This window comes from Excalfactoria chinensis, chromosome 10 (genome assembly GCF_039878825.1).
Source record: "Excalfactoria chinensis isolate bCotChi1 chromosome 10, bCotChi1.hap2, whole genome shotgun sequence".
In the NCBI taxonomy this organism is placed as follows: Eukaryota; Metazoa; Chordata; class Aves; order Galliformes; family Phasianidae; genus Excalfactoria; species Excalfactoria chinensis.
Genome location: NC_092834.1, coordinates 9,634,013 through 9,654,629, shown reverse-complemented (window position 1 = coordinate 9,654,629; position 20,617 = coordinate 9,634,013). Strand labels below are relative to the sequence as shown.

The following is a 20,617-nucleotide window of genomic DNA, read 5'->3' as shown; positions in this document are numbered from 1 at the left end:
AACCCATTTTTGCTTCCAAAAATAATCAACAGTGAAATACCATCTGCTTTATTAGACATCTGTATCACACTCTGAACAGCACAGTTGCATTCAACAAAGAAATGTATCCTCTGCTATGTGCCTCCAGCTCCCACTTAGTCCAGCAGGGCAGTGCCCATGTGTTGCATGGCATACTTTGTCCCAGAGGTCAGAAAATGGTGTTTCTCAGTCTGATATTAACTCAGAGTTCCAAAATTAGGAAGTTTACTAAAGCACCTTAAAAAGAAAAAGGTTCTTTCTGGTAAATATATCTCCTTACAAACTTGTATTACTTGCAATTAGTCTGACGAACTTTGCTATAACAGTCCTTAACTTCAAGAACATCCTCTGTGAAAATCTGCTTTGTCCCCTGGCGACAAGGTATGAGGAAACAAAACGAGCCCGACCCTACCACAGCAGATCCCTGAGAAGCAGTGCCAACAGCTTGCAGGTGTTGTGGAAGAAACACCAAAAACCATCAACCCTTCCCCGCAGGAAAAAAAAAAGCCCAGATTTCAAATCTGCATATAAATAAAATTACAACACAAGAACGAGGAGATTAGCAAGAAATTAAAGCATCCTCATCGAGGCCTCTAAAGAAACAAAGTTATAACGGCTCCTTTTGGGGAAACTAGGGAAACAAACTCCCATTGCATCCTTACCATGGCACAGCTACCTCTGCTCCCTCTTTGTCACGTCTGCCCTCTGCCTGACCAGAACCAGCCGGCTGCGGGCTGAGCGGCTCCATCAGAACACTGGAGGAACCAAACCTCTCTTTTATTTTCCCTTCCACTGCTGCGAGGCTCTCAACCTCACAGCAAACTCGGTTTTCAGCCGCACGCTCACACAACACCTTTCGGCTGACTGAACGATTCTTTTCGCATCGGAAAGGTGCTCCGTTAGGATTCAGAAAGCGTTCAGCCAGACGCAGCTTTGCTCTTTCTAAGAGCGCCGTGCTACGCGCGTAGCACAGTGCCTCACGGCGATCTCGGGCTCTAACGAACGCAGGCTCCCGAGCACCAGACAGCTCTGCCGCGAGCGGTCCACGCCTCTCCTCAGGTCACGAATAGCAGCAGATAAGCGGAGCCCGCCGAGCAACGGGGCGGCGGTGGGGGCCGACAGCCGAGGGGACGAGCACGCGGGCCTCCGCGCGGCTCCGCTCCCTGCAAAGCGGGACGGGGGACGCGGGAGGAATGCGCGAGCCCGCAGCGTGCCGCCCGCGCCCCTCCCGGCAGCAGCCTCAGCGGCCCCGCTCCGCAGCGGCTCTCCGGCCCGGGACGCCGCGCAGCCGGCAGGGCGGAGGGGGCTCCGCTCCCCGGGGATGCTGCGGGCGGCGCCCGACGCCCCCCCCCGCCCGAGCCGGCCTCGCGGCAACCCCCGCCCCCGGCGGCCCCCCGGCGGCTCCCGGCAGCCCCCCTCCCCTCACGGGGACACCCCGCACCTACCCTTTGAGCGCGTCGTGCCCGCCGCCGCCCTGCCCTCTCCTCTTGGCCCGGCTGGCTCGCAGTTCCTTGGCGCTCGCCCCCTCGGAGTGCCCGGCGGCGGCGGCGGCGCCCGCCTGGGACGCCCACAGCACGGCAACTCCCAGGGCGATCCCCAGCAGCCGCCCCCGCCACATCGCGTCCCCCGAGCCCCCGGGCTCAGAGCGGCCGCCGCCTCCTCCTCTCCGCTGCCGAAGTCCCCCGGTCCCCGCTGCGCCGCCTCCGCCGAGCTCCCCCGAAGCGAGCTGCGGGGAGAAAAGGGACGAAGGGACGTCAGGGGGGGAGCGGGCACGGCCGCCACGCGCCCCCCGCCCCCGCCGGCCCCCGGCCAGCCCGGCGCTACCCGCCCGCGGGGAGGCGGCGGACGCGGGGGATGGCGAGGGGCCGCTTGCGGCCGCGCTCCCTCCGCCCTCCCTCGACGGACGGCGGTCGCGGGGCTCCCGCACCCTCTGCGGACCGCCCGCGGCCGCCGCCGTCGCTCTCGGAGCCGCTCCAGGGTGTGAGCGCCCGCCGGGCACCACGGCGAGCCGGGAGCGCGGCGCCCGGCCGGGACAGGGAGCCCCGCGGGCACGGAGCCCCGCGCCCAGCCCGCCCGCCCCGGGAGAGCCCGCTGCGAGGGGCGCGCACCCGCTCGAGCCGCTGCCGCCGCCGGCTGCCGTTCCCGCTGCTGTTCCAGCTGCGGCCGCTGCACCCACCGCTACTCCAGCTGCGGCTCCAGCTGCCCCCTCCCTCCCTCCCTCCTCCTCCTTTTTCCCCTCCTCTCTCCCCCCCCTCCTCTTCAAGTATCGCCCGCGCACCGCTTTCTCGCGAGAGAGAGGTGAATAAAAATGTCCCCCCACCCCCGAACCGCCACCCCGGGGGCTCCGGAGGTGGGAGGCGGCCGTGCCGGGCGCTCGGCGGCAGGAGGGCCCTGGGCGGGAGGGCACCTGCACCCCGACGGACCCCGGCCCGTAGGCGGTGCTGCCCGGAGCCGGGGCTCGGCCGCTGCCCGCTGCGGTCGCCCCACGGGTCCCAGGAGGGGGGAGGCAGCAGCTGCGGGAGCTCGGTCACGTTAATCTGCAGAGTAAGCGCCTACAGCGACACGGGGGGACTGCTGCAGTTCCGTCTAAAACGTAGACGAGTCCTAAAGGTGCAGTGTTGTGCATCCAGTTCGCAGCGTTCGAAAAGTAAAACATAGCATCTCTACTTCCCTTATAAGGAAAAACAGCGGCGAGGGGAGCTTCACCTTCGAGGATCCTGCACAGCCGACAATACTGCCTTTTACTTAGCATGGCAGAGATGGAGACACACTGCTTTGAAAGCCCTGGGGCAAAAGCTGGAAAGAGCAAGAGACCAAGTTTGGCACATGTGGGTCAGTACACGAACAAAGTGGCCCCATTTAAATGAGAGAAACCAAGAATTAAGCGGAAAATCCTAATGCTACAGATCCAATATTGCTTTATTCCACTGGTAGAAGAAGTGGATTTATTAGCTTGTGGCTTTGATAGATTTTATTAGCATTATCATCTGTGCCCTGGAGCAGCAGAGCAATTCTGACCCTGGTTTACAGGAAAGCTGAGTTAAGGGCAACAGAGGCAGAGTGAGAACTTTTGTGAATAACTGTGTGTCTTACAACACTGAATTTCTTGATTCTTGGTCTCCAGCAGCTGTTTTTCAGCAAAAATGAAAGATGAACTTCCACTCAAAGTGGAAGTTGCACACTCCGCCCCTTGCAGGGGCAATTCACACACAAGGATGACATGGATCAACTTTCAGTGGTGGAAAACAAACACATTCAATGTGACCCATGCTAGAATCAACACAACCCATGCAATCCAAACTGTTAGCACAGAGCCGGGGGAATGATGAGTCTGCACCAAGGAGTGCCTGTTGGAAGTAAAACACAAGCAGGATGGTAGGGGTAACAAGAAAGCTCCATACATTGACTTCCAGAATTCCACAAGAGATGCTTTTCTGCTTTCACACTTGCACACAGCTCCTAATGCTAGCGTGGAGTTGTTAACCATGATGTAGCCCTACATTTACTGATGTCAGTGAAAAGCTCTTTTCCAACTCGTGGCATCGTTTGAGTTGGAAGGGAGCTTTAAAGGCCGTCCAGTCCAACTCTCCTGCAATGAAAACGGACAGCCACGACTCTATCACCAGACTTCAGCTCAGTACTTACAAGACCAAGAAAACTCAAGCCATAACCTGGCCCTAATAACTAACAGATTTGTGGCTTTCTCAGGGCAAGAGAACACATCTGTATGTGCTCCTAATTCTGTACAGACAGCTCCGGAACGACGGCATGCCTCATCCTTATCAAGGAAAGAAAACACATCCTGCAGTTTGTATTTGTGGGGTTCTGTTTGTTTGGTTGCCGGCGTGCTCTGCTAAAGCTCACTTAGAAATCTCAAGAAACCCACCGCCACCCTGGAACGTAGGAAACTGCAATTCTGAATGAAACACCCGGGTGGTGTTGGTTAATAGAACTCAGTCCCAGGTAGATTCGCCAGACAAGCAGATACATATTAGAGCTAACCTGTTCCAACACACGCGGCAAAGACAAAACCAGTAAAAGCAACCACTGTGAACTGAGAATAACTGATATTTATGCATTCAACTCTTTACTTATCAGTATTTTGGCAGAAATAGCTGAGCAGCAGCACACCTGCCAAGCCACTGCCAAAGGTAATGCTGAGCGTGCAGTGCCTTAGGGGAAAAAGGGCCCACTTCAGACTCACTGGTACGAGGCTGTTGGCAGCTTAAGTATAATGAGGAAATAAAATGATAGATGCTACTTTAAATAAGATCTCTAAATCTCCTTTTAGAACATTATTTGTTTTATATACATATGTATGTATGTACATACATATAACACACATGCAGTGTCCTTCTAAACATTCACAGCAGCACTACAGGAAGTGCTGTAGCTGCATGTGCTTGGCTCTGTAACAACATTCAAAGCAGTTTGGCTGATTTTTATCATAAAGGAAATAGGCAGTCATTTGATTTTGCCCATTCTGGTGTCACTGATTAAAGTGGTAACAGGAAAACACAGGTACAATATAGACATGCAGTGACATAATAGGAGATACTGAAAAAAGAAAGGAGTAATGCTGTTCAAAACCTGCTCTTCAGTGTGTCTGAACGGGCCCGAGACAGTAACAACCCAAACCCCGTAGCACTGTTTTGTACCTGTACAAAAGGACACAGTGCAATTAACTGAGTTTGCATGCAGAATATTACTGATCTGTAGCTTGCACCACGGAAATGAAAAGGAGTTCAATAAGTCCAAAGTGTTCGTTTAAACCACACCACTGCCAAAAATCAAATGCTGTTAGATATTTACCAGTTATGTCTGTAGAATCTACCTGTAAGCAAGTGTAAGTTATAACAGGAATTTTGGCTTCCTGTTTATTCTCATGTTCTTTTGCATGCTCTGTTGCAACAGCTTTAATTTTCTAAATGAAGAAAGAAAAAATGTCCACCCTATATACCAGATTAATGGGATGATTTTCTCCTATCTTCGAGGACATTTAATGATGTATTATTTGGTATCTTGCATGGTTGCAGAAATATGGATTACACTATATGAAGTAATGTTACATGATATGTGGGCTGTCCGTTAATTAATCTAGTGAAATATGCAGCACATCATCAACTTGTGATGTGTCATTTTAAATAATATGTTTACATACTAGAAGTATTTAAATTATTTACAGCTTTAAAATAGTGCCAACCTGGCCTCCCCAACCGCTAGAAAAATACACTGTGACAGGCAAAAGATTTACAGCAACCTCTGTTCTCTGCTGCTAAGCAGAACAATGAATAGGGGTTATCCACGCACTTTCCTATGAGCACCTGAGTATTTTCAAACATTTTGGACTTTGAAGAGCATCTACACAAATGGATTTCTATTCAGCTGCCGAAGTACTTGTCATCCACTCACAAGTTCCATTCAAGAAAACAAAGCAGTAATTCTGATGATCCAGTTGATCACAGTCCCTAATGGCAAAAAGCTGAACGCTCAGATTAACTGGGATCAAATCCAGAACTGAGTGATGCTGAGAACAAAGCATATAGCATTATGGTTATGTGCCTAGAGGGATTTGACATCACACATAATCAACTGCTTATTCGAAACGTCAATTCTTCCAGATGATTGTCAGTGACAGTCTCAGAGGATCTGATAGCATTTCTTGGAGGTCGAGGGTGGTATGGATTACAAGCAGAGCCCAAAAGCAGGGGAGAATAATCATAGCTAAATGAACTATATCAGGGAATGAAGACAGACCATCTTTGTATCCAAGCTGATAGCCAACTGCAGTGACCCAAAATATTTACATAGCAACTCCCCCCCACTCCCCTAAACACACACACCCTTTAAAACAAATCAGGTGCATTTCTCTAATAAGAGATACATAGCAAGCCGTGGCACAGCGCACTGCCTCATGCTTATCAGCATCACAGATAGAAATACTTCATTCCCTACTGTGGCTGCATTACAAGGATTGAGCTAATCTTTACAGACAAACCTGTTCATCCTGCTGTTCTATCTTCATAAAACCAGAGCACTGTTCAGTTCCGTGTCCAGCAGCAGTGCTGTGAAGCACCATCCTTCCCCTTTCCTGCCCTCCGGTGAGCTGGTCCTTTGCATGTCAGGCAAACATTCCTCCCTCTCCTTCTGTAGGATGCTTGTGAGAATTTGCATATTCATTAGACATTCATATTGGTTTGAACATTTGCAAAATATAGATATACATTTATACATATCTTACAGCATAGAAGTACTGTGGTAGAGTTGGGCATTTCTTTCAGTTCAGTATGAATTTTTGCAGTATTTTTTAGATCTGTAAATTTACCCACGTGAGAAAAAACAAGTTATGTCCATTGTACATATTTCTTAATAAAGAAAGCCTCAATGAAGCCAATGCAAACAAACACTGTGGATAATTTTGGTGTGTGTATTTATTTTTCTAAGGTACATTATAAGCACAAGGAGTGATTACATCCAGACAAAAGTTGATACCAATTAACTGGTTTAAATCTAAATTATATATTTAAAAAGTAACAAAATAAAACAAACAATTACCCATTTTTCTTAACGCAACTCGGTCTGATTAGCCGTACTAATTAGCTGTGAAATCCATTAATGGTAGCTCTGGGGGGACTAATTCCACTTAGCACTTTAATTTTTACAAAATAAATAAGTGGTTTACTCTGCCAACTTAGTTTATAATGGAGGAAGAATAAATCCCATCCTGCATCAGAATGTAAACCCAATCACTTTTCTTAGGGAAACAGCATTTGAAATATTGGCCTTTTCCCATTATTTCCCTGCTTGTTTTGGGGGATTTTGTTGTTAGTGATTGTTTTTGCCCATCACCACAGTGGTATAATAAGCTGCAATTTAAGAGTAACTGTGTGAGGTGCTGGGTAGTACTACTATCTCGGTAGTACTACAAGAATTGGAAGAAGGGCACTTTTGGTGCAGGCACTGGGGGCCTGTGTTCCGCTGGAGAAATGGCAGCTTTTTATCTCAGCTGTATCTTAGATGACCATAAAGCTACTAATTTCATACAGGTTTGATACATCTCTCTCTTATTTGTGTGTGCAGAACAGTTTTAGTACAGGAACTGTCATCTTAAAGAAAACAGTTCATCTGATTTACAAGAGCAGAGCACATTTTGACATAACACCACCAAAATCTGGAGAATTCAAAGAACAAGTGGACTTGTCCCCACCAAGGTCTGAAGGAAATGGACGACCTTTCTCTGATAAAACACCAGGATTTTTAAGTATCGGTGACAAAGAAACCAGAAGGAAACCAGAAATGCCCTAATCCAGACACCCTTTGATCTCAGTACTGCTTTAAGGAAATTTGGGCACCACATTCGTAGATATTTTCTTTCTAAAACTGTATTTTAGATCAACCTTCACCCAATAAGAGCGACCCTGTTATAGTGCATCTCCTTATACTGAAGACATACAAGATCACATGAACAGCTTTGCATTTGTCCTGAAGAAAAGCTAAGTAAACTGGAAGGATAACTGCAATGCCTATTCTGTCTCTAAGGAAGGGGAAGCACAGTCTGGTTTTGTACGACTGGCACTGAGTAGAAACACAACTGAAATACAGAGGGGAAAAATAATTAATTAAAAAAGAATCTCATCCCAATACAGCACACACTGACATACATTCAATTCTTTGCATAGACATTTTAAACTAGCAATTGTTTCTTTGATTTAAATATGTAACAGCCTGAGTGCAAGCAGAGGAAATACACATTCTTGTCCCGTCAGCTATAACTCTGTCAAATTTAATGGAAATTTTGCCAGAGTAACAGTTGCAAGGCTACTTCCCTCAATCTTACATTTGTCCCAGGTGACCTTTTAAATCCCACCTGTAAGCACAGAAGTAAAGTGAAAGAAATTTCATGGCTTAGCATGAAATGTCAACTGCTGGGTGATTTTTCAGGCTAAGGCACTGAGCAAAACGGATACGGCTTTTTATGAGAATTAGTTCATTCCAAGTGGGTGGAAATCAGTAACTAGCCTCTTCTCGTAGATCTCATTTATTCAGAACTCCCTACTGACTCAAACAAAGACAGCTGAATCAGGCCCTACATTCCTTCAGACATTGTGTCAGCAAGGGATTGGGTGTCTCTGCCTCTGTTTTCCATCCCAGTGTTCATCTAGCTATGAGATGTCTCGGTTGATAGGGAGTTTCCCCATGATGCAGTTGAAATAATAAAATAGGTAATAGGAGACCAGGGATTAGACTCCGAACCCACCACATGTCATATACAAGGCCCTTTCTTTGAGAAATAATACCGTGATAGCATTGCATATGGACTTGGTGCAGAATCAAACACAAATTTATGTCGTGGAGCTCATCTGGTACCAACGTATGAGCAGTGTGTTCAGGCGTAACCCAGCAGATCCCTCGGGCAATTCCTCAGCCTCTCTGGGACAACCTATTCCAGTGTTTGATGACTCTCATTGTGGTGAATTTTTCCCACTGCTTAATAGGAGTTTCTATTGCTAAAACTTCTGCCTGTTGTTTCTTATCACTGTTCACCACTCAGAAGAGTCAAACTTTTTCTCCGCTGAAAACTGCACCAAGATTCTCCTTAACCTGCCCTTGGAGGTCACTTCTTTAGCTCCTAACCATCCTTGTGGCCCACTGTAAGGCTCACTAAGTTGCTAGTGCTATTTTTGTTTGGTACTGAGGTGCCAATGTAGTCTCCCAAATGCCAAGAGGGGAAAAATCACTTCTCTCCACTGCCTGGATAAGTTCCCGCTAACACTCCTGTCTGCAGTTGATCTTCACTGCAAGGGCACACTGCTGACTCACGTATGATAGTGATTAGTCTCCAGCCAGTGAAAAGTTCAGTACAGCTCTGCTCTGCTCTTTCCTTTATTCAGTAACTTTCCAAAGGCTGACTTCATTTCCTCGCTTTTCTAGATACCGGTCAACTCAGTGAGACAACCTCATCTGGGCTCTGTGACTTCTTACTGGACATAAAATCATTCCGGGACATTTTTTTCCTCCATCCTGTCTGTCTACAGTGCTAAAACTTACTTACCAAGACTCAGTGCGGGGGCTGTTTTACCAGGCTCATAAAGCATCAGCAGGTGGTCCTCATTGTCTCAAAATGCCTGTCAGCTGCAAGGTTCTTTATACACCACACTAGATAGAACATAATCCAATCATTAGCACATACTTCCTGAATATACTGTGTATCAAGCTGCAGTACTGTTACATACCTATATTCATCCCACAGAAGTCAATGTGAAATTTCTTATTACCTTTAAAACTATCTCATTTCATTATTAGCCCATTCCCATTTATGTACTGGCTCAGCTTGCAAGAAGCCAATTGTGTTCTAAAACAAGTAGCTGTAAAGCATATAAAGCAAATAAAACAGGCTGCATTTCATTTTAAGGAAGCACAGGAAATAATAATTGCAGTTAAGACAAAACAGTGTTACTTTTACAAAGAACCAAATGAAGCTAAGGAAACCTTTCGAGTAGGAAGTTGCAATAGATTCCAAATACTGCAGCTCTAATAGGGAACAAGGTGGGAAGCAGGAGGAAACCTCTACATGCTTCTGAAACCCCTTTTTCTTCCCTACAAGGAGGATTAAAATATATGGATAATTTAAAACTCATTTTTTAGAACTCCAGCATTGTGAATAAATTGTGCCTGTGTTTCTAGTATAAATTATTCAGGCTATGGCATGAGTAGGAGAAGAGTTTCTCATAGCAGCAAATACATTTAAACCTTATTTTGTTTGTCCTCTGAAAATCAGCATTACCGTGGAGGACAGAGAGGAGCTCAGAAGAGACTGACTGCACTGCTGCATTTCTTTGTCTTTTACTTTTAAAGGGACATGTTTTTGACACTGGAAGTTTTAAATAAAAACGTTGAAAATCATTTCTAGCCATGTGAAATCCTTCCCACACCAACAAAAACACACCACATAACTTCAGACAAACAAGAACAGAAGTTATACAGGCATGTGGTCAAGTAGAGGAAATGTCATCTGACACCCATAAGGGAGAGCCAAGGAAAAGTACTTATGGGTGGGAGATACTTGGGAAAATGGGGATCTGTATCTATCCATCTGTAGATACATGGATATATGGTAAGGCTGCCTTTTCCCACTCCTTTTTGTCACTAAAAGGAAGGAAGTCTAATTTTATGGATAAAACAGCGGGTGGTGTAAATAAGGAGATTCAAGCTGCCTTTTCAAGATAAGTTAATCTTTCAGAGACTCCAGTCTGGACGCATTCTGTGATAAACTATTGGGAAAACAGAGTTTTACTGCACTGCAGTGAACTGGAGAAGCTTCATTTGGCAGTACAAGCCTAGTCCAAAGCCTGAGATCATTTTTTTCCTTCTTTTATTTCAGTGGACTTCAGAACTTGCCCCAACTGCAGTGTTGTGAGTACTATTCCATCAGCTAAACTTAGACAAAGCGATGGAGTTCCTGACAACAGCATTACATGGATTCTGATGCATTATGGAGAACTGGAAACAATTCCTCTCATACAGTTGGCTACGATGCCTTTTCTCCTTTTCAAAACACGCAGTCATCACCATTATTTGGCTTATAGATGAGGCTTTTTACTTATATTTATCTTGTCACTAATGGTAAAAGAGCAACAAGTTCTTGCAGTTTTGCTGCCTAAATATTCAGATTCTGCCATGGTGAAAATACAAAGAAATCTTTACAGCCTTCTCTGAAACAATAAATTAACACTTTTTGAATTTACTCCAACTCACAAAAACCAAGTCTTCAGAATTCACATACATATCATGCTCTAATACACACGTTCAACAGTAACGAATTCAGAGCTTAACGCGTTATAAAAACAACTGCGCTATTCTATCAGTTCAGTGGATCCCTGATATGCATTATGTGCTGATGAAGATCATTCTCCATGGGAGGCTGGAAAAACCTGCTTTTCCTGGGGAATCTCAGCACTGAAACATTGGCCTTTTCCCATTATTTCCCTGCTCGTTTTGGGGATCTTGTTTTAGTGGTGGTTTTTGCCCATCACCACAGTAGCATAATAAGCTGCAATTTAAGAGTAAGTTAGCCTAAGCAGGTCTGGTAGCAACTTGCACTCCTTTGATAGGTTTGTTTCACAAATTGTTCTTCACCTCTCTGAGGTTAGAAAAAACAAAGTATAGTACTATTTGCAAGAGAAAAAGGAGAACCAGTAATGAAATATTTTCAAGAAAGGACTGCAATTGATGACCAAACCCCATAGCGGGAAAAAGGTTAGCTCTATGCTCAACCAAGTAATGTTCTATAGAAGACAGCTCTTCTGGTATAGGTGGGCCTATTTTTGCATTCTCTTAACTCAAATGGAAGGACCAAAGTAGAAAGAAAATCTAAGTAACATCTTCCATTTGTGATGAATGCAGGTGGGATTGAGCCCAGGCAGGTGTTGTACTAGGAAGTACAACAGTACGCTAATTCAGGAGTATAAAGCACACTGACCTAAAAGGCACAACCTGTAGGAAGGAGGCATAAACTGTTGGGGGCTGGATATTTTGTAGAGGTCCCTTCCAACCTCAAACATTCTGTGAATCTGGTAGGAACTTATTTACTAAATGTAAGTCTGCTCAAAATAACTATGAACCTGCCTTACCTCACCACCTACCTGACAAGTGGGTCCTTAGCCAAGACGTAACCTTGAACTATTAAAACGATTCTGAGAAGGTGAGAGTACTGGAACTGGTTACACGGATAGGTTGTGTTGTCTCCTCCCTTGGAAATACTCAGAAACCTGTAAGACTGACTCTGGGTGGTCCTGTTTGAGCAGAGGCTGGACCAGATGACCACCAGAGCTCCCTCACAAACTCAGCCATTCTGTGATCTGACGAGTAGGGTTATAGCAATGATGAGCTTCATATTGGGATACATCCAACCATTTCTTCTTAGATACTTTACTCTGGCACAGTAGATTTTCTCTCCTTTGGAGGCCTGGAGTCTTTGAGTCTGAATCCACACTGGCCGAGATCCCACTTTCCCCTAAGCACAGAAACACAAAGTTCTACTTAGACTTACATGCTAAGTTGCAGAGCTCTTAAACAACCCCCATTTGCTTCTTGCAGGAGGGTAACTGAAGCATACACATTCCTGAAGTTGCAAGCCTATAGAATTCCTAACATGGATTTGATGCAAAGAGATGCAAAGAATAACATCAAAACCACCAAAGGAAGCAGAGATATTCTTCTGAACTATCAAGCCCAAGAGTCCACATTGCAGTGTTGGAGTGACACAGGTGGGACATGGCCCCCACCCCCTGTAGGACTGCCAATTATCAGACAGGACATACAAAGTGGCAATGGATCCTCCTCTACTCATGCTTACACGCATCCTCATGCAGCGCATGTTAGCTCATTTGAGTAAAAAACCTCTGCACCAGCTGCCTGCTGTGTGGTTTCTACAGCTAAAGAGATGACTTTTTGTCACAATGCATGTCTTACCTGCTTCCTAATGCGTACATGTGATTGATTTTGATCTTGTTTGACTGTTGACTCTGCTGTCCAAGAGAGGAGTTGAGAATAAGTTAAACTTCTTGGCTGATGAATTGGTCAAAAGCGACTGCTCAGACATACAAAAAGATAAGTATAGTCAAAGCCTCCATTGGCTCAGTTCCTGTTTATTAGAACTATCTATTAATGACCTAAAAGGGAACAACACTGGGAAACGTAGGAAATAGTTTCCCCGGCTATTGGTTGTTATAACATGCATCACTGACAGGCAAAGCATCTCTTGCAAGAACGGAGCAGAAAGACAAAAGCTAATTTTTATGATGGATTTTACTTTTCAGATTTGGTTTCCTTCCAGCTTGGAAGGAAACTGAGATATTTAAGTTTTCCACAAAAGAAAAATCTTGGAGGAAATTTTTTTTAAAAGGCCAGGTTTGTATCTCCTAAACTTTCATCTTGATTTTGTCTTCTTTGAAGTTGTAAAAGTTTACAAACTAAGACTGATTTTCAAACAAAAGGTTCCACTCAAATAGTAGTAAAATGTGCTAATGCTTAGAATGCTTCTATTTTTATCCCATAGCTAAATATGAAGACAGATTTGTGATGTATTTTAAGATAACTTTATTTTCTGATTGTAAATAGTCAACCTTCTCTTTGTTGATTCTATGTCCTTTCCCTTTCTTTTCTTCCAAGTAATACACCAAGGTGTTCTAGAAAGAAAAAAGAGCAAGTTCCAAACAGATTGTTTGAAAAGAACAACTAGCTTCTGAGAAGCAAAGCCTCAAAGAACATTTTTCTTGATAAATTTCTGAGCAGAGAAAGGAGAAAGGCGTCATGCATCTTACGTTCTCCAAGCATTCTGTATTAACATCTCATTTCAAAGCCTATAACACAAATTTGGTAAGAATGTAACTGCTGCTTAACAAAGCCCGCACTGCAAACCTCCGTATTGTTGATTACAAGATCTGTAATAGGAGCAAAGAGCCAGGGGGATTACTGAAAAGCAGCAGTTTCCATTCTGATCCCGTATGTTCTCATCTGTCTCCCAGCTAGTAGAAGCTGCATCCCACACCAAGTGGCCAACTGGCAAGCTTAAAAGGCAGGTCCCAGTCATTCAACAGCCTCTGTATGTCCCACAGCTTGCAGAGGCTCAAATGACATTAGGTGCACAATAAAAGTGACATCTCACAGAACAAAAATAGAGCACTACAGGTGTGATTAGATCCTGCTGATGTTTCTACATCCTTGGTTGCAGTTTGAGTCACTAGCGTTGAAACTGAAGTCCCTTTGAAATAGGTTTGAAGGCATAGGGGAAAAAATAGTTCAGTACACAGCTTTAAGATTTTTTAACACATGTTGGTTTTAAAGCTGTGGGTACAGACTGGGTTTTACTAGAGTCAACATGAAAAGAACAGTTTAGCTTAGGGAGTTACAGTGGCAAGTGTCTGGTTTCACTGCAGGAAGAGATAATGAGCAGAGGAATGAGTAGTTAACAGCAGACTTTTTGTTGTTTGTTTTTTACCGATTATTAACATTATCCTTAAATCTATTGTGATTAGGTGTTATATAAAAGCACATATGGTATAAGACCACTAGAGGGGAGTAAAGTAACTTAAAAGTGAATATTTCCTCTCTTCAGTTTTGCTGTATAAATTGCATTTGCACATGCTAATTAACAGCTATGGTAAAACCAGAGTATTAAAGAATTGCATTTGCTTAACATTCTAAAGCAAAGTTGATTAGATAATTACAGTACTTCTGTACCATTGTCCTCTCTCACTAGGCTGCAGGCTTGACAGGGAACATTCATCATCTGGATGAAGCCAGAACACCAGGGATGGCATCCAGCCAGAACATTTGGCAACAGACATGAATTTCTTTACTAGTATTCAGATTTGCAAAAACGTATCATTACATGATGGAAACAGACTTATTTTATCAAGTGTTAAAAAGCTTGCTTAGTAGGTAAGCATATTCAAGAGGCAGGAAAACAAGAATCTTTTTTCTCACATAGATCACTGCTCCAAGTCTACACAACACTGAAATATTTGCCCAAGCAATGAGAACAGAGAGAAAACCATGATTAACTTGGAAGTGTGAAGTACTCTGCAACAGAATGCTGGGTGAAATCTCACTGCAGCTGCAAGTAATGTGCTCCTGTACCACTGCCAGGTTACCATCATCTCCATTGTAACCCATCTACACTGTGGGAGACAAGACTGTGCAGTGAATCTGCACAAAAGAACAAACATTTAAAATAAATTTCAATGGGAAATCTTAGCAACTCCCACAGAACAAAAGGAAACATGAGAAGAGTTCCAACAGTAGAAGAATGGCTTTGACAGCATATTTTAAGGATGAATGACTGAAACATATATATGTGTCTGTGTATCTGAATACTTCTGGGAAGTATACCCAGCTTGAGATTTTATGGGAAAAGTATATGGTAGTAAGGAGATCTCCAAACTTCAATGGGAAGTACCAACCTACCAACCGAAAAGCAATATAAGAGATGAGGGCTGTAATGAGATATGAAATTCCAAAGGTGCTAAGGAGAGCCTGGAAACACAACCCAGAGTTTCCTTTTTGACGTATCCACAGATAACACTTCCTGAACATTGATTTAATCATAGCAATCTTAAAATACATCCATAACCACTGACAGGGTGTTCTACAAACACTGTAGTAACTCAGCACAAGAGCTGACAAACAGTTGAACCAGTCTGAAGACGGTCAAGCATGGTTGTGCCAATACTGTTGGGTCCAGTTTTTTTCCCCATTTACATTTTGCAGTCCTTTAGGCTCTTCCTACATTAACATGCAACAACAGACCCATACATCTTAAAGATGTCTTATGCAAGAAAGATTAATAGCAGCAGCATTAGTTAAATAAAAGAAAAATTGAGGAGACTGATAACATGAAGATAAAAGAAATCCCTATTCCACGCTCTTGATACATTGCAGAATAAGGGGTTAAAGTACAGAAAAAGAGCTCAGGTAAGACACAGAGGGAGTGGAGAATGAGACTTCAAGCATTAAGAATAACAAGATACTGAAAAGGATTTGTCTTGTTGGTTACATAGTCTCCATCACTGGAGCTCTTGCACAACATATTGGACAAACAACCATTAGGACTGACATAAGTGTAGCTGACTGCAGGAAAAAGAATGGCATGACTTCTTCAGAAAGCTAAAGGTAGAGAAGGTCTGTAGTATTACATAAAAGCAGTTCATGAATACCAGTGTTTTTCTTAACTGATTCATACATATCTGTCACTCTGGTGAAGAAGTTTATAATGACAAATAAATATCCCCCACAGCAAAGGAACAACGGGACAGAGGGGAAAACATTCCTAAAACAACACGATCTTCAAGCAGAGAAAAAAATAAAGAGCCCATACAAAGCCAAAGGGAAACAGAAGCTAAGATTAAAATTGATGAAGGAAAAAAAAGGAGGCTGAGTGCAAAAGCCAATAAAACAGGCCAATGTAATGACAGATTTTTTATGTTTTTTTTTTTTTTTTTTTTTTTTTTAAAGAAAGGACAAGGGGATAAACTAGGATAAACTAGACTAGAACAGGTCACAAATGAAGGAAGTATGAAAGCATAGTTAAGTCATCAAGTATTTAAAAGAAAAGAAAAAGTAACATAACAGTTAAAGATCAATCCTACAATATAAGAGACCTGTTTTCAAATTCCAGGCTTCGAAACTTACTTAAAAAGCTGCCTCACCTCTCACAGCCCCAGGTCCAACTCATAACTACCCTTCTGCACAGGAACTTGCTGTGGCAGGAGACAAGGTTTCAAATGTGAGCATACGACCACAAAAAGCAAAGAACGTGGGAATTCAAGTCTTGTCATTGCTAGATCTATTCTGAAGCATTTTCATTAATAGCTACAGATGTTGCTCAAAGATGCTACTATAGAGATGAGATAAAACACTGACTGTATGCTCAGAATATGCATGAGTTACAGACAAATCCAGTTATCCAGCACCCCTGATATAAAGATCACACATATATGTTTTTAATGTATTTGATTTGGGAGCTGAGGTCCTGCAGTGATGAGAACAGTTCTTCTGTGTTACTGACAGCTCTGGAGAAAGGCAATGGTGAAGCAGGTCCCAGTCACCAGGAGGAAAGCAGGTGGTGGTTATTTCAGGAGGCACATTTAAACATATAAAAGATGAGCAAGATCTATATAAAAGATGAATTCTAATTAGCATCTATATAGAGTACGAAAAAATGCATCTTGGAAATAGCTATTCTGTTGGCATTGTAGCATGAAATTGAGTGGCACATATTTACAAACAGGCTATTCTAAGAAAGAATGTACAAACATACTATACCTGCAAGATAAATCACCTCAAGAAAATACAAAGAACACAAATACAGCAGCAGTAGCAGAAGTATCACTGCACTACACCTCTTTGGGGATGAAAGTACTAAACAGAGCCTGAGGAAAACAGTGCTGAACTGCAACATCACTGGAACAAAACCAGAACTCTGGTTACCATACAATACATGCAGTACTAAAACAAGGAGCCATATGAATGAGAAAGGAGTAACAACACACAAAGAATTCTTGAACAAAACATAGAAGTCATTTCAGAGTATAACGCACTTTGTGAAAACATGTGGCCAATTTATTTTAAGATATCTTGTGGCAATGCATAGTTGAACCACAAGTAACAAGTACTATCACATACATTATACAATGGAACATCCCCCAGTTCTAAAGCTGTCAGCTGTTCAAATTCAGGAATTGCTGCACCCTGTTCTAACCTGTCACTGCTTCTTCTTTCCTATGGATGTCAGGAGGAGGATCAAGCAATGCTTTTGACCAGGACTTGCCGATTCTTAGGCTAAGTATCTCCTTGTTCCTGCAACATTGCTCACCAGGGGATGATTGGTGCTGCTTGAGTATGGAGCTTCGCTTCAGGCCTCAGGAGTTGATTTTCCTTATGGGAAAATTAAAATTCCATCAGCAGCCTCGGAATTCTTTGGAGATGTACAGTAAATACAAGATAAACAAGGTTTTAACTTATTACTGTAATCTACATCCATAATCTCACACACGTGTTGATGTTTAGGCCATTCATGTTGCATGGAACTAGGATGTGATGAAAAGAGCAACCATCTAGAGTTGAACATTGTCCTTCTTAGTAGTGGTGATTAGAACAATTTTTCTTTCCCCTCCTTCCTCTACGCACTTAAAAACTTCTATCTGTCCCATAAGAGAAGATGAACAAGTGTAGGAAAATCTTTCATTAAAACACATTAAAGAGCATCCTGAAGAAACCACCACCTGCTTTCCTCCTGGTGGCTGGACCTGCTGCAACTTCGCCTTTCTCCAGAGCTGTCAAGTAATGCAGAAGATCTGTTCTCATCACTGTGGGACCTCAGTTTCCAAAGGAAATGCATACAAAATATTAACTGCTCAAACCTTTAGTGCAAGTGGGGCCACCAAGTATTTCATTCGGCTCTAAAATCACAGAACATGTTTACTTCTGCAGATGCACACTTTCTTCATCCAGAAAACATTTCTGAACAAGCCCAAGGAATGGGTTACTGTGATAAATTGACTTAAACACCTGTTCAAGTACCACTTAAGCAGGAATAAAGTACTTCTTTTTTTTGCCTTGAGCTAGGTGGGGGAAATGTTTAAGCAAACCAAGAAAGCCACTCATTGGAAAAAGAGCCTCCCCACAGGGTTAGAGGACAACCAGAAAAAACTTTCACCCTGCACGCAAGGCCACAGTTATTTCCTCAGCTTAGAGATGGGAATTTGGACCTCAAACAACCACAGCTCATGTTTGTATAGGCACAAGCCGTCTCTCGTGGCCTCATTTCGCTCCCACTGATGATGACAAACCCCTCCTTCACCAAGGGGAAGTGGAGCTGTGTTTATGGGCAACGTTAAAGGTCACCAAGAAATGCAGAGCTCCCATTCAACCACCTGACCAAGCCTCCAGTCACAGAACAGTCTTGCTGACCAAGAACCATAAGGCATTCAGCTGGCCTGAAATACAAACAAGCAGCACATTTTTGTAAAGGAAGCTAAATACATTTTGCTCCCTAAGATTCCTCCTGGATCTTGCACTCTTTTTTTCTTAAAGGAAAAGGTAAACAGAAATCTATCAGTTGAGCACACACAATTGTGTCTTGCAGCAGCATCTAACTGAGTGACATTGGTCATGTAGTGGACTCGATATAAGTTTCTCTCCATTTCTTTTTATTTTAGTGTTTTATTCCTTATGAACCAGGAACTGCTAATGAACTATGCTCTCGGTTTGTTAACAGCTGTAGAAATTAGTGCCTCTTTTTGTACTGAAGATATTTCCATTGCCTTTCATAAATTACCTCTGAGGAACTGTAATGTTTTCTGCAGTGAAAAAGGACCTGATGTAAGGATGCTCTGCGTAGTATGTATCACTTAAAAAAAAATCATTGGAATTTTTACCCCCAAAACGAACATTTGAAGTTTCTGTTTCAGTCTGCATTGTATCACATTGTTGTTTCAAGTCATATGGTACACATTTCTGAACACCTTTATCATTAGCTTTATCAATAATATTTTCACCACAAGATTTGCTTTCCATATGAATTGGCCTTGTTTGAGAAAGACAATCATTTTTTTCAGTACTCTGCTCTAGAAGGCAGGTCAGAAATTAACAGCAGAGCTAGAACAGGAGGGAAGGTAAAAGACTGAATGAAGGAAAAGTTAACAATGGAATTAAAAAATAAAAGGGGATGTAGGTTGGGCTTTTTAAAGTAATATACCAGCATTTTCACCATAGAATCATCTGAGTTGAAAAGGACCCAACTAGTCCAATTCCCCTGCAATGAACAGGGACACCCACAGCTTGATCAGGTGCTTTTTGTTTTTTGCACTGGTCTCAATACTGACCCCCTGAGGGACTTATCACCAGTCTCCATCCAGACATTGAGCCATCAGTCATTGCTCTCTGGATACAACGTTGCAAACAATTTCATGTTCATTGAAAAGCCCATCCATCAAATCCATATCTTTCCAATTTGAAGAGGACACTGTGAGGGACAGTGTCAAAGGCCTTAGTGAAGTCCTGGTAGATAATATCAGTGACTTTTTCCTTGTCCATTGATACAATTATGCCATCGCAAAGGCCAGTAGGTAGACCAGACAGGACTTGCCCTTGGTGAAGCTATGGTGGGTTATCCCATATCACCACCTCTTCCACATGTCTGATCACAGCTACCAGAAGGATCTGCACCATGATCCATACCAACACTGAGGTGGGGCTGACAAGTCTTCAGTACTAACAATAATTCTTTCTACCCTTCTTAAAAATGGGTGTGACACTTTCTTTTTTTTTCCTGTCACCAGAGACTTCACTGTGACTTCTCAGACATCACTGAGAGTGGCTTGGCAACTACATCATCCAAATCCCATAGGAATATGGAATGCAACTAGTCAGGACCCAAAGACTTAAGTATGCCAAGGTTTCTCAGGTGGTTGCAAATCTGATCTTAGTTACAGTGTGAGAGATGCTGTTCCACCTATCCTCACCTTCTGATGTAATAACTGCATGTCTTTCATCAATATGGTGAAAAAGCAAACAGATAAATAAGCCAACAAACCTGAGCGGGTAGTTTTGCAATGCAATGTGTGTCGAAGAGGGGTTTCCAGTCCTTTAGCCATTGTAACAAGCTTGCTGGCAGAATTCATTATTTTCTTTTCAGCTCTGCCAATAACCAGAGAACACGACAAAAATTAAAGATCTTCAGACTCAGCATTTTACGTAAAAGTAACAACAACAAAAGACAAAAAATACTGAGGACAAGGTGTCAGGCAGCTCAGCAATCCTCTGTCAGCAATACAACACTGGGAGGTTGAACTGCCACTTATCTATCCCCTTACTTATTTTTAAAGCCAGCAGCCAAACAGGGCCTGCTGGAGTCAGCTGAAGGAAACTCGCCCAGCTGGGAAGACTCACACACGGCTGCATCGAGTTAACTTCAGAAATTTACATAGACTGGGCTAATTCCAGGGGAGCAATGGCTGCTTTCTATAGCCAGCACAGGGAGCTCGAGAGGCAGAAGGGCTGCGCTGCCTGCATTGTTTTGCATTTAATAGATGGTTTG

At 43.3% G+C, this 20,617-nt stretch overlaps 1 protein-coding gene across 3 annotated transcripts in view; it reads right to left on the bottom strand.

The window, feature by feature from the left end:
• FBN1 (fibrillin 1) overlaps window positions 1-2,204 on the bottom strand; it is a 139,985-nt gene extending 137,781 nt beyond the window's left edge. For all 3 annotated transcript variants that reach the window (XR_011904909.1, XR_011904908.1, XM_072346019.1), the window contains exons 1-2: window positions 2,127-2,204; window positions 1,464-1,744 (exon numbers count right to left, since the gene is read on the bottom strand). Coding sequence is in view for 1 of the 3 variants with exons in the window: in XM_072346019.1 (XP_072202120.1) it covers window positions 1,464-1,636 (173 nt within the window). In the remaining 2 variants the exon portion in view is untranslated. The remainder of the gene's footprint in view (window positions 1-1,463; window positions 1,745-2,126) is intronic.
• Between the last annotated feature and the right edge of the window lie 18,413 nt (window positions 2,205-20,617).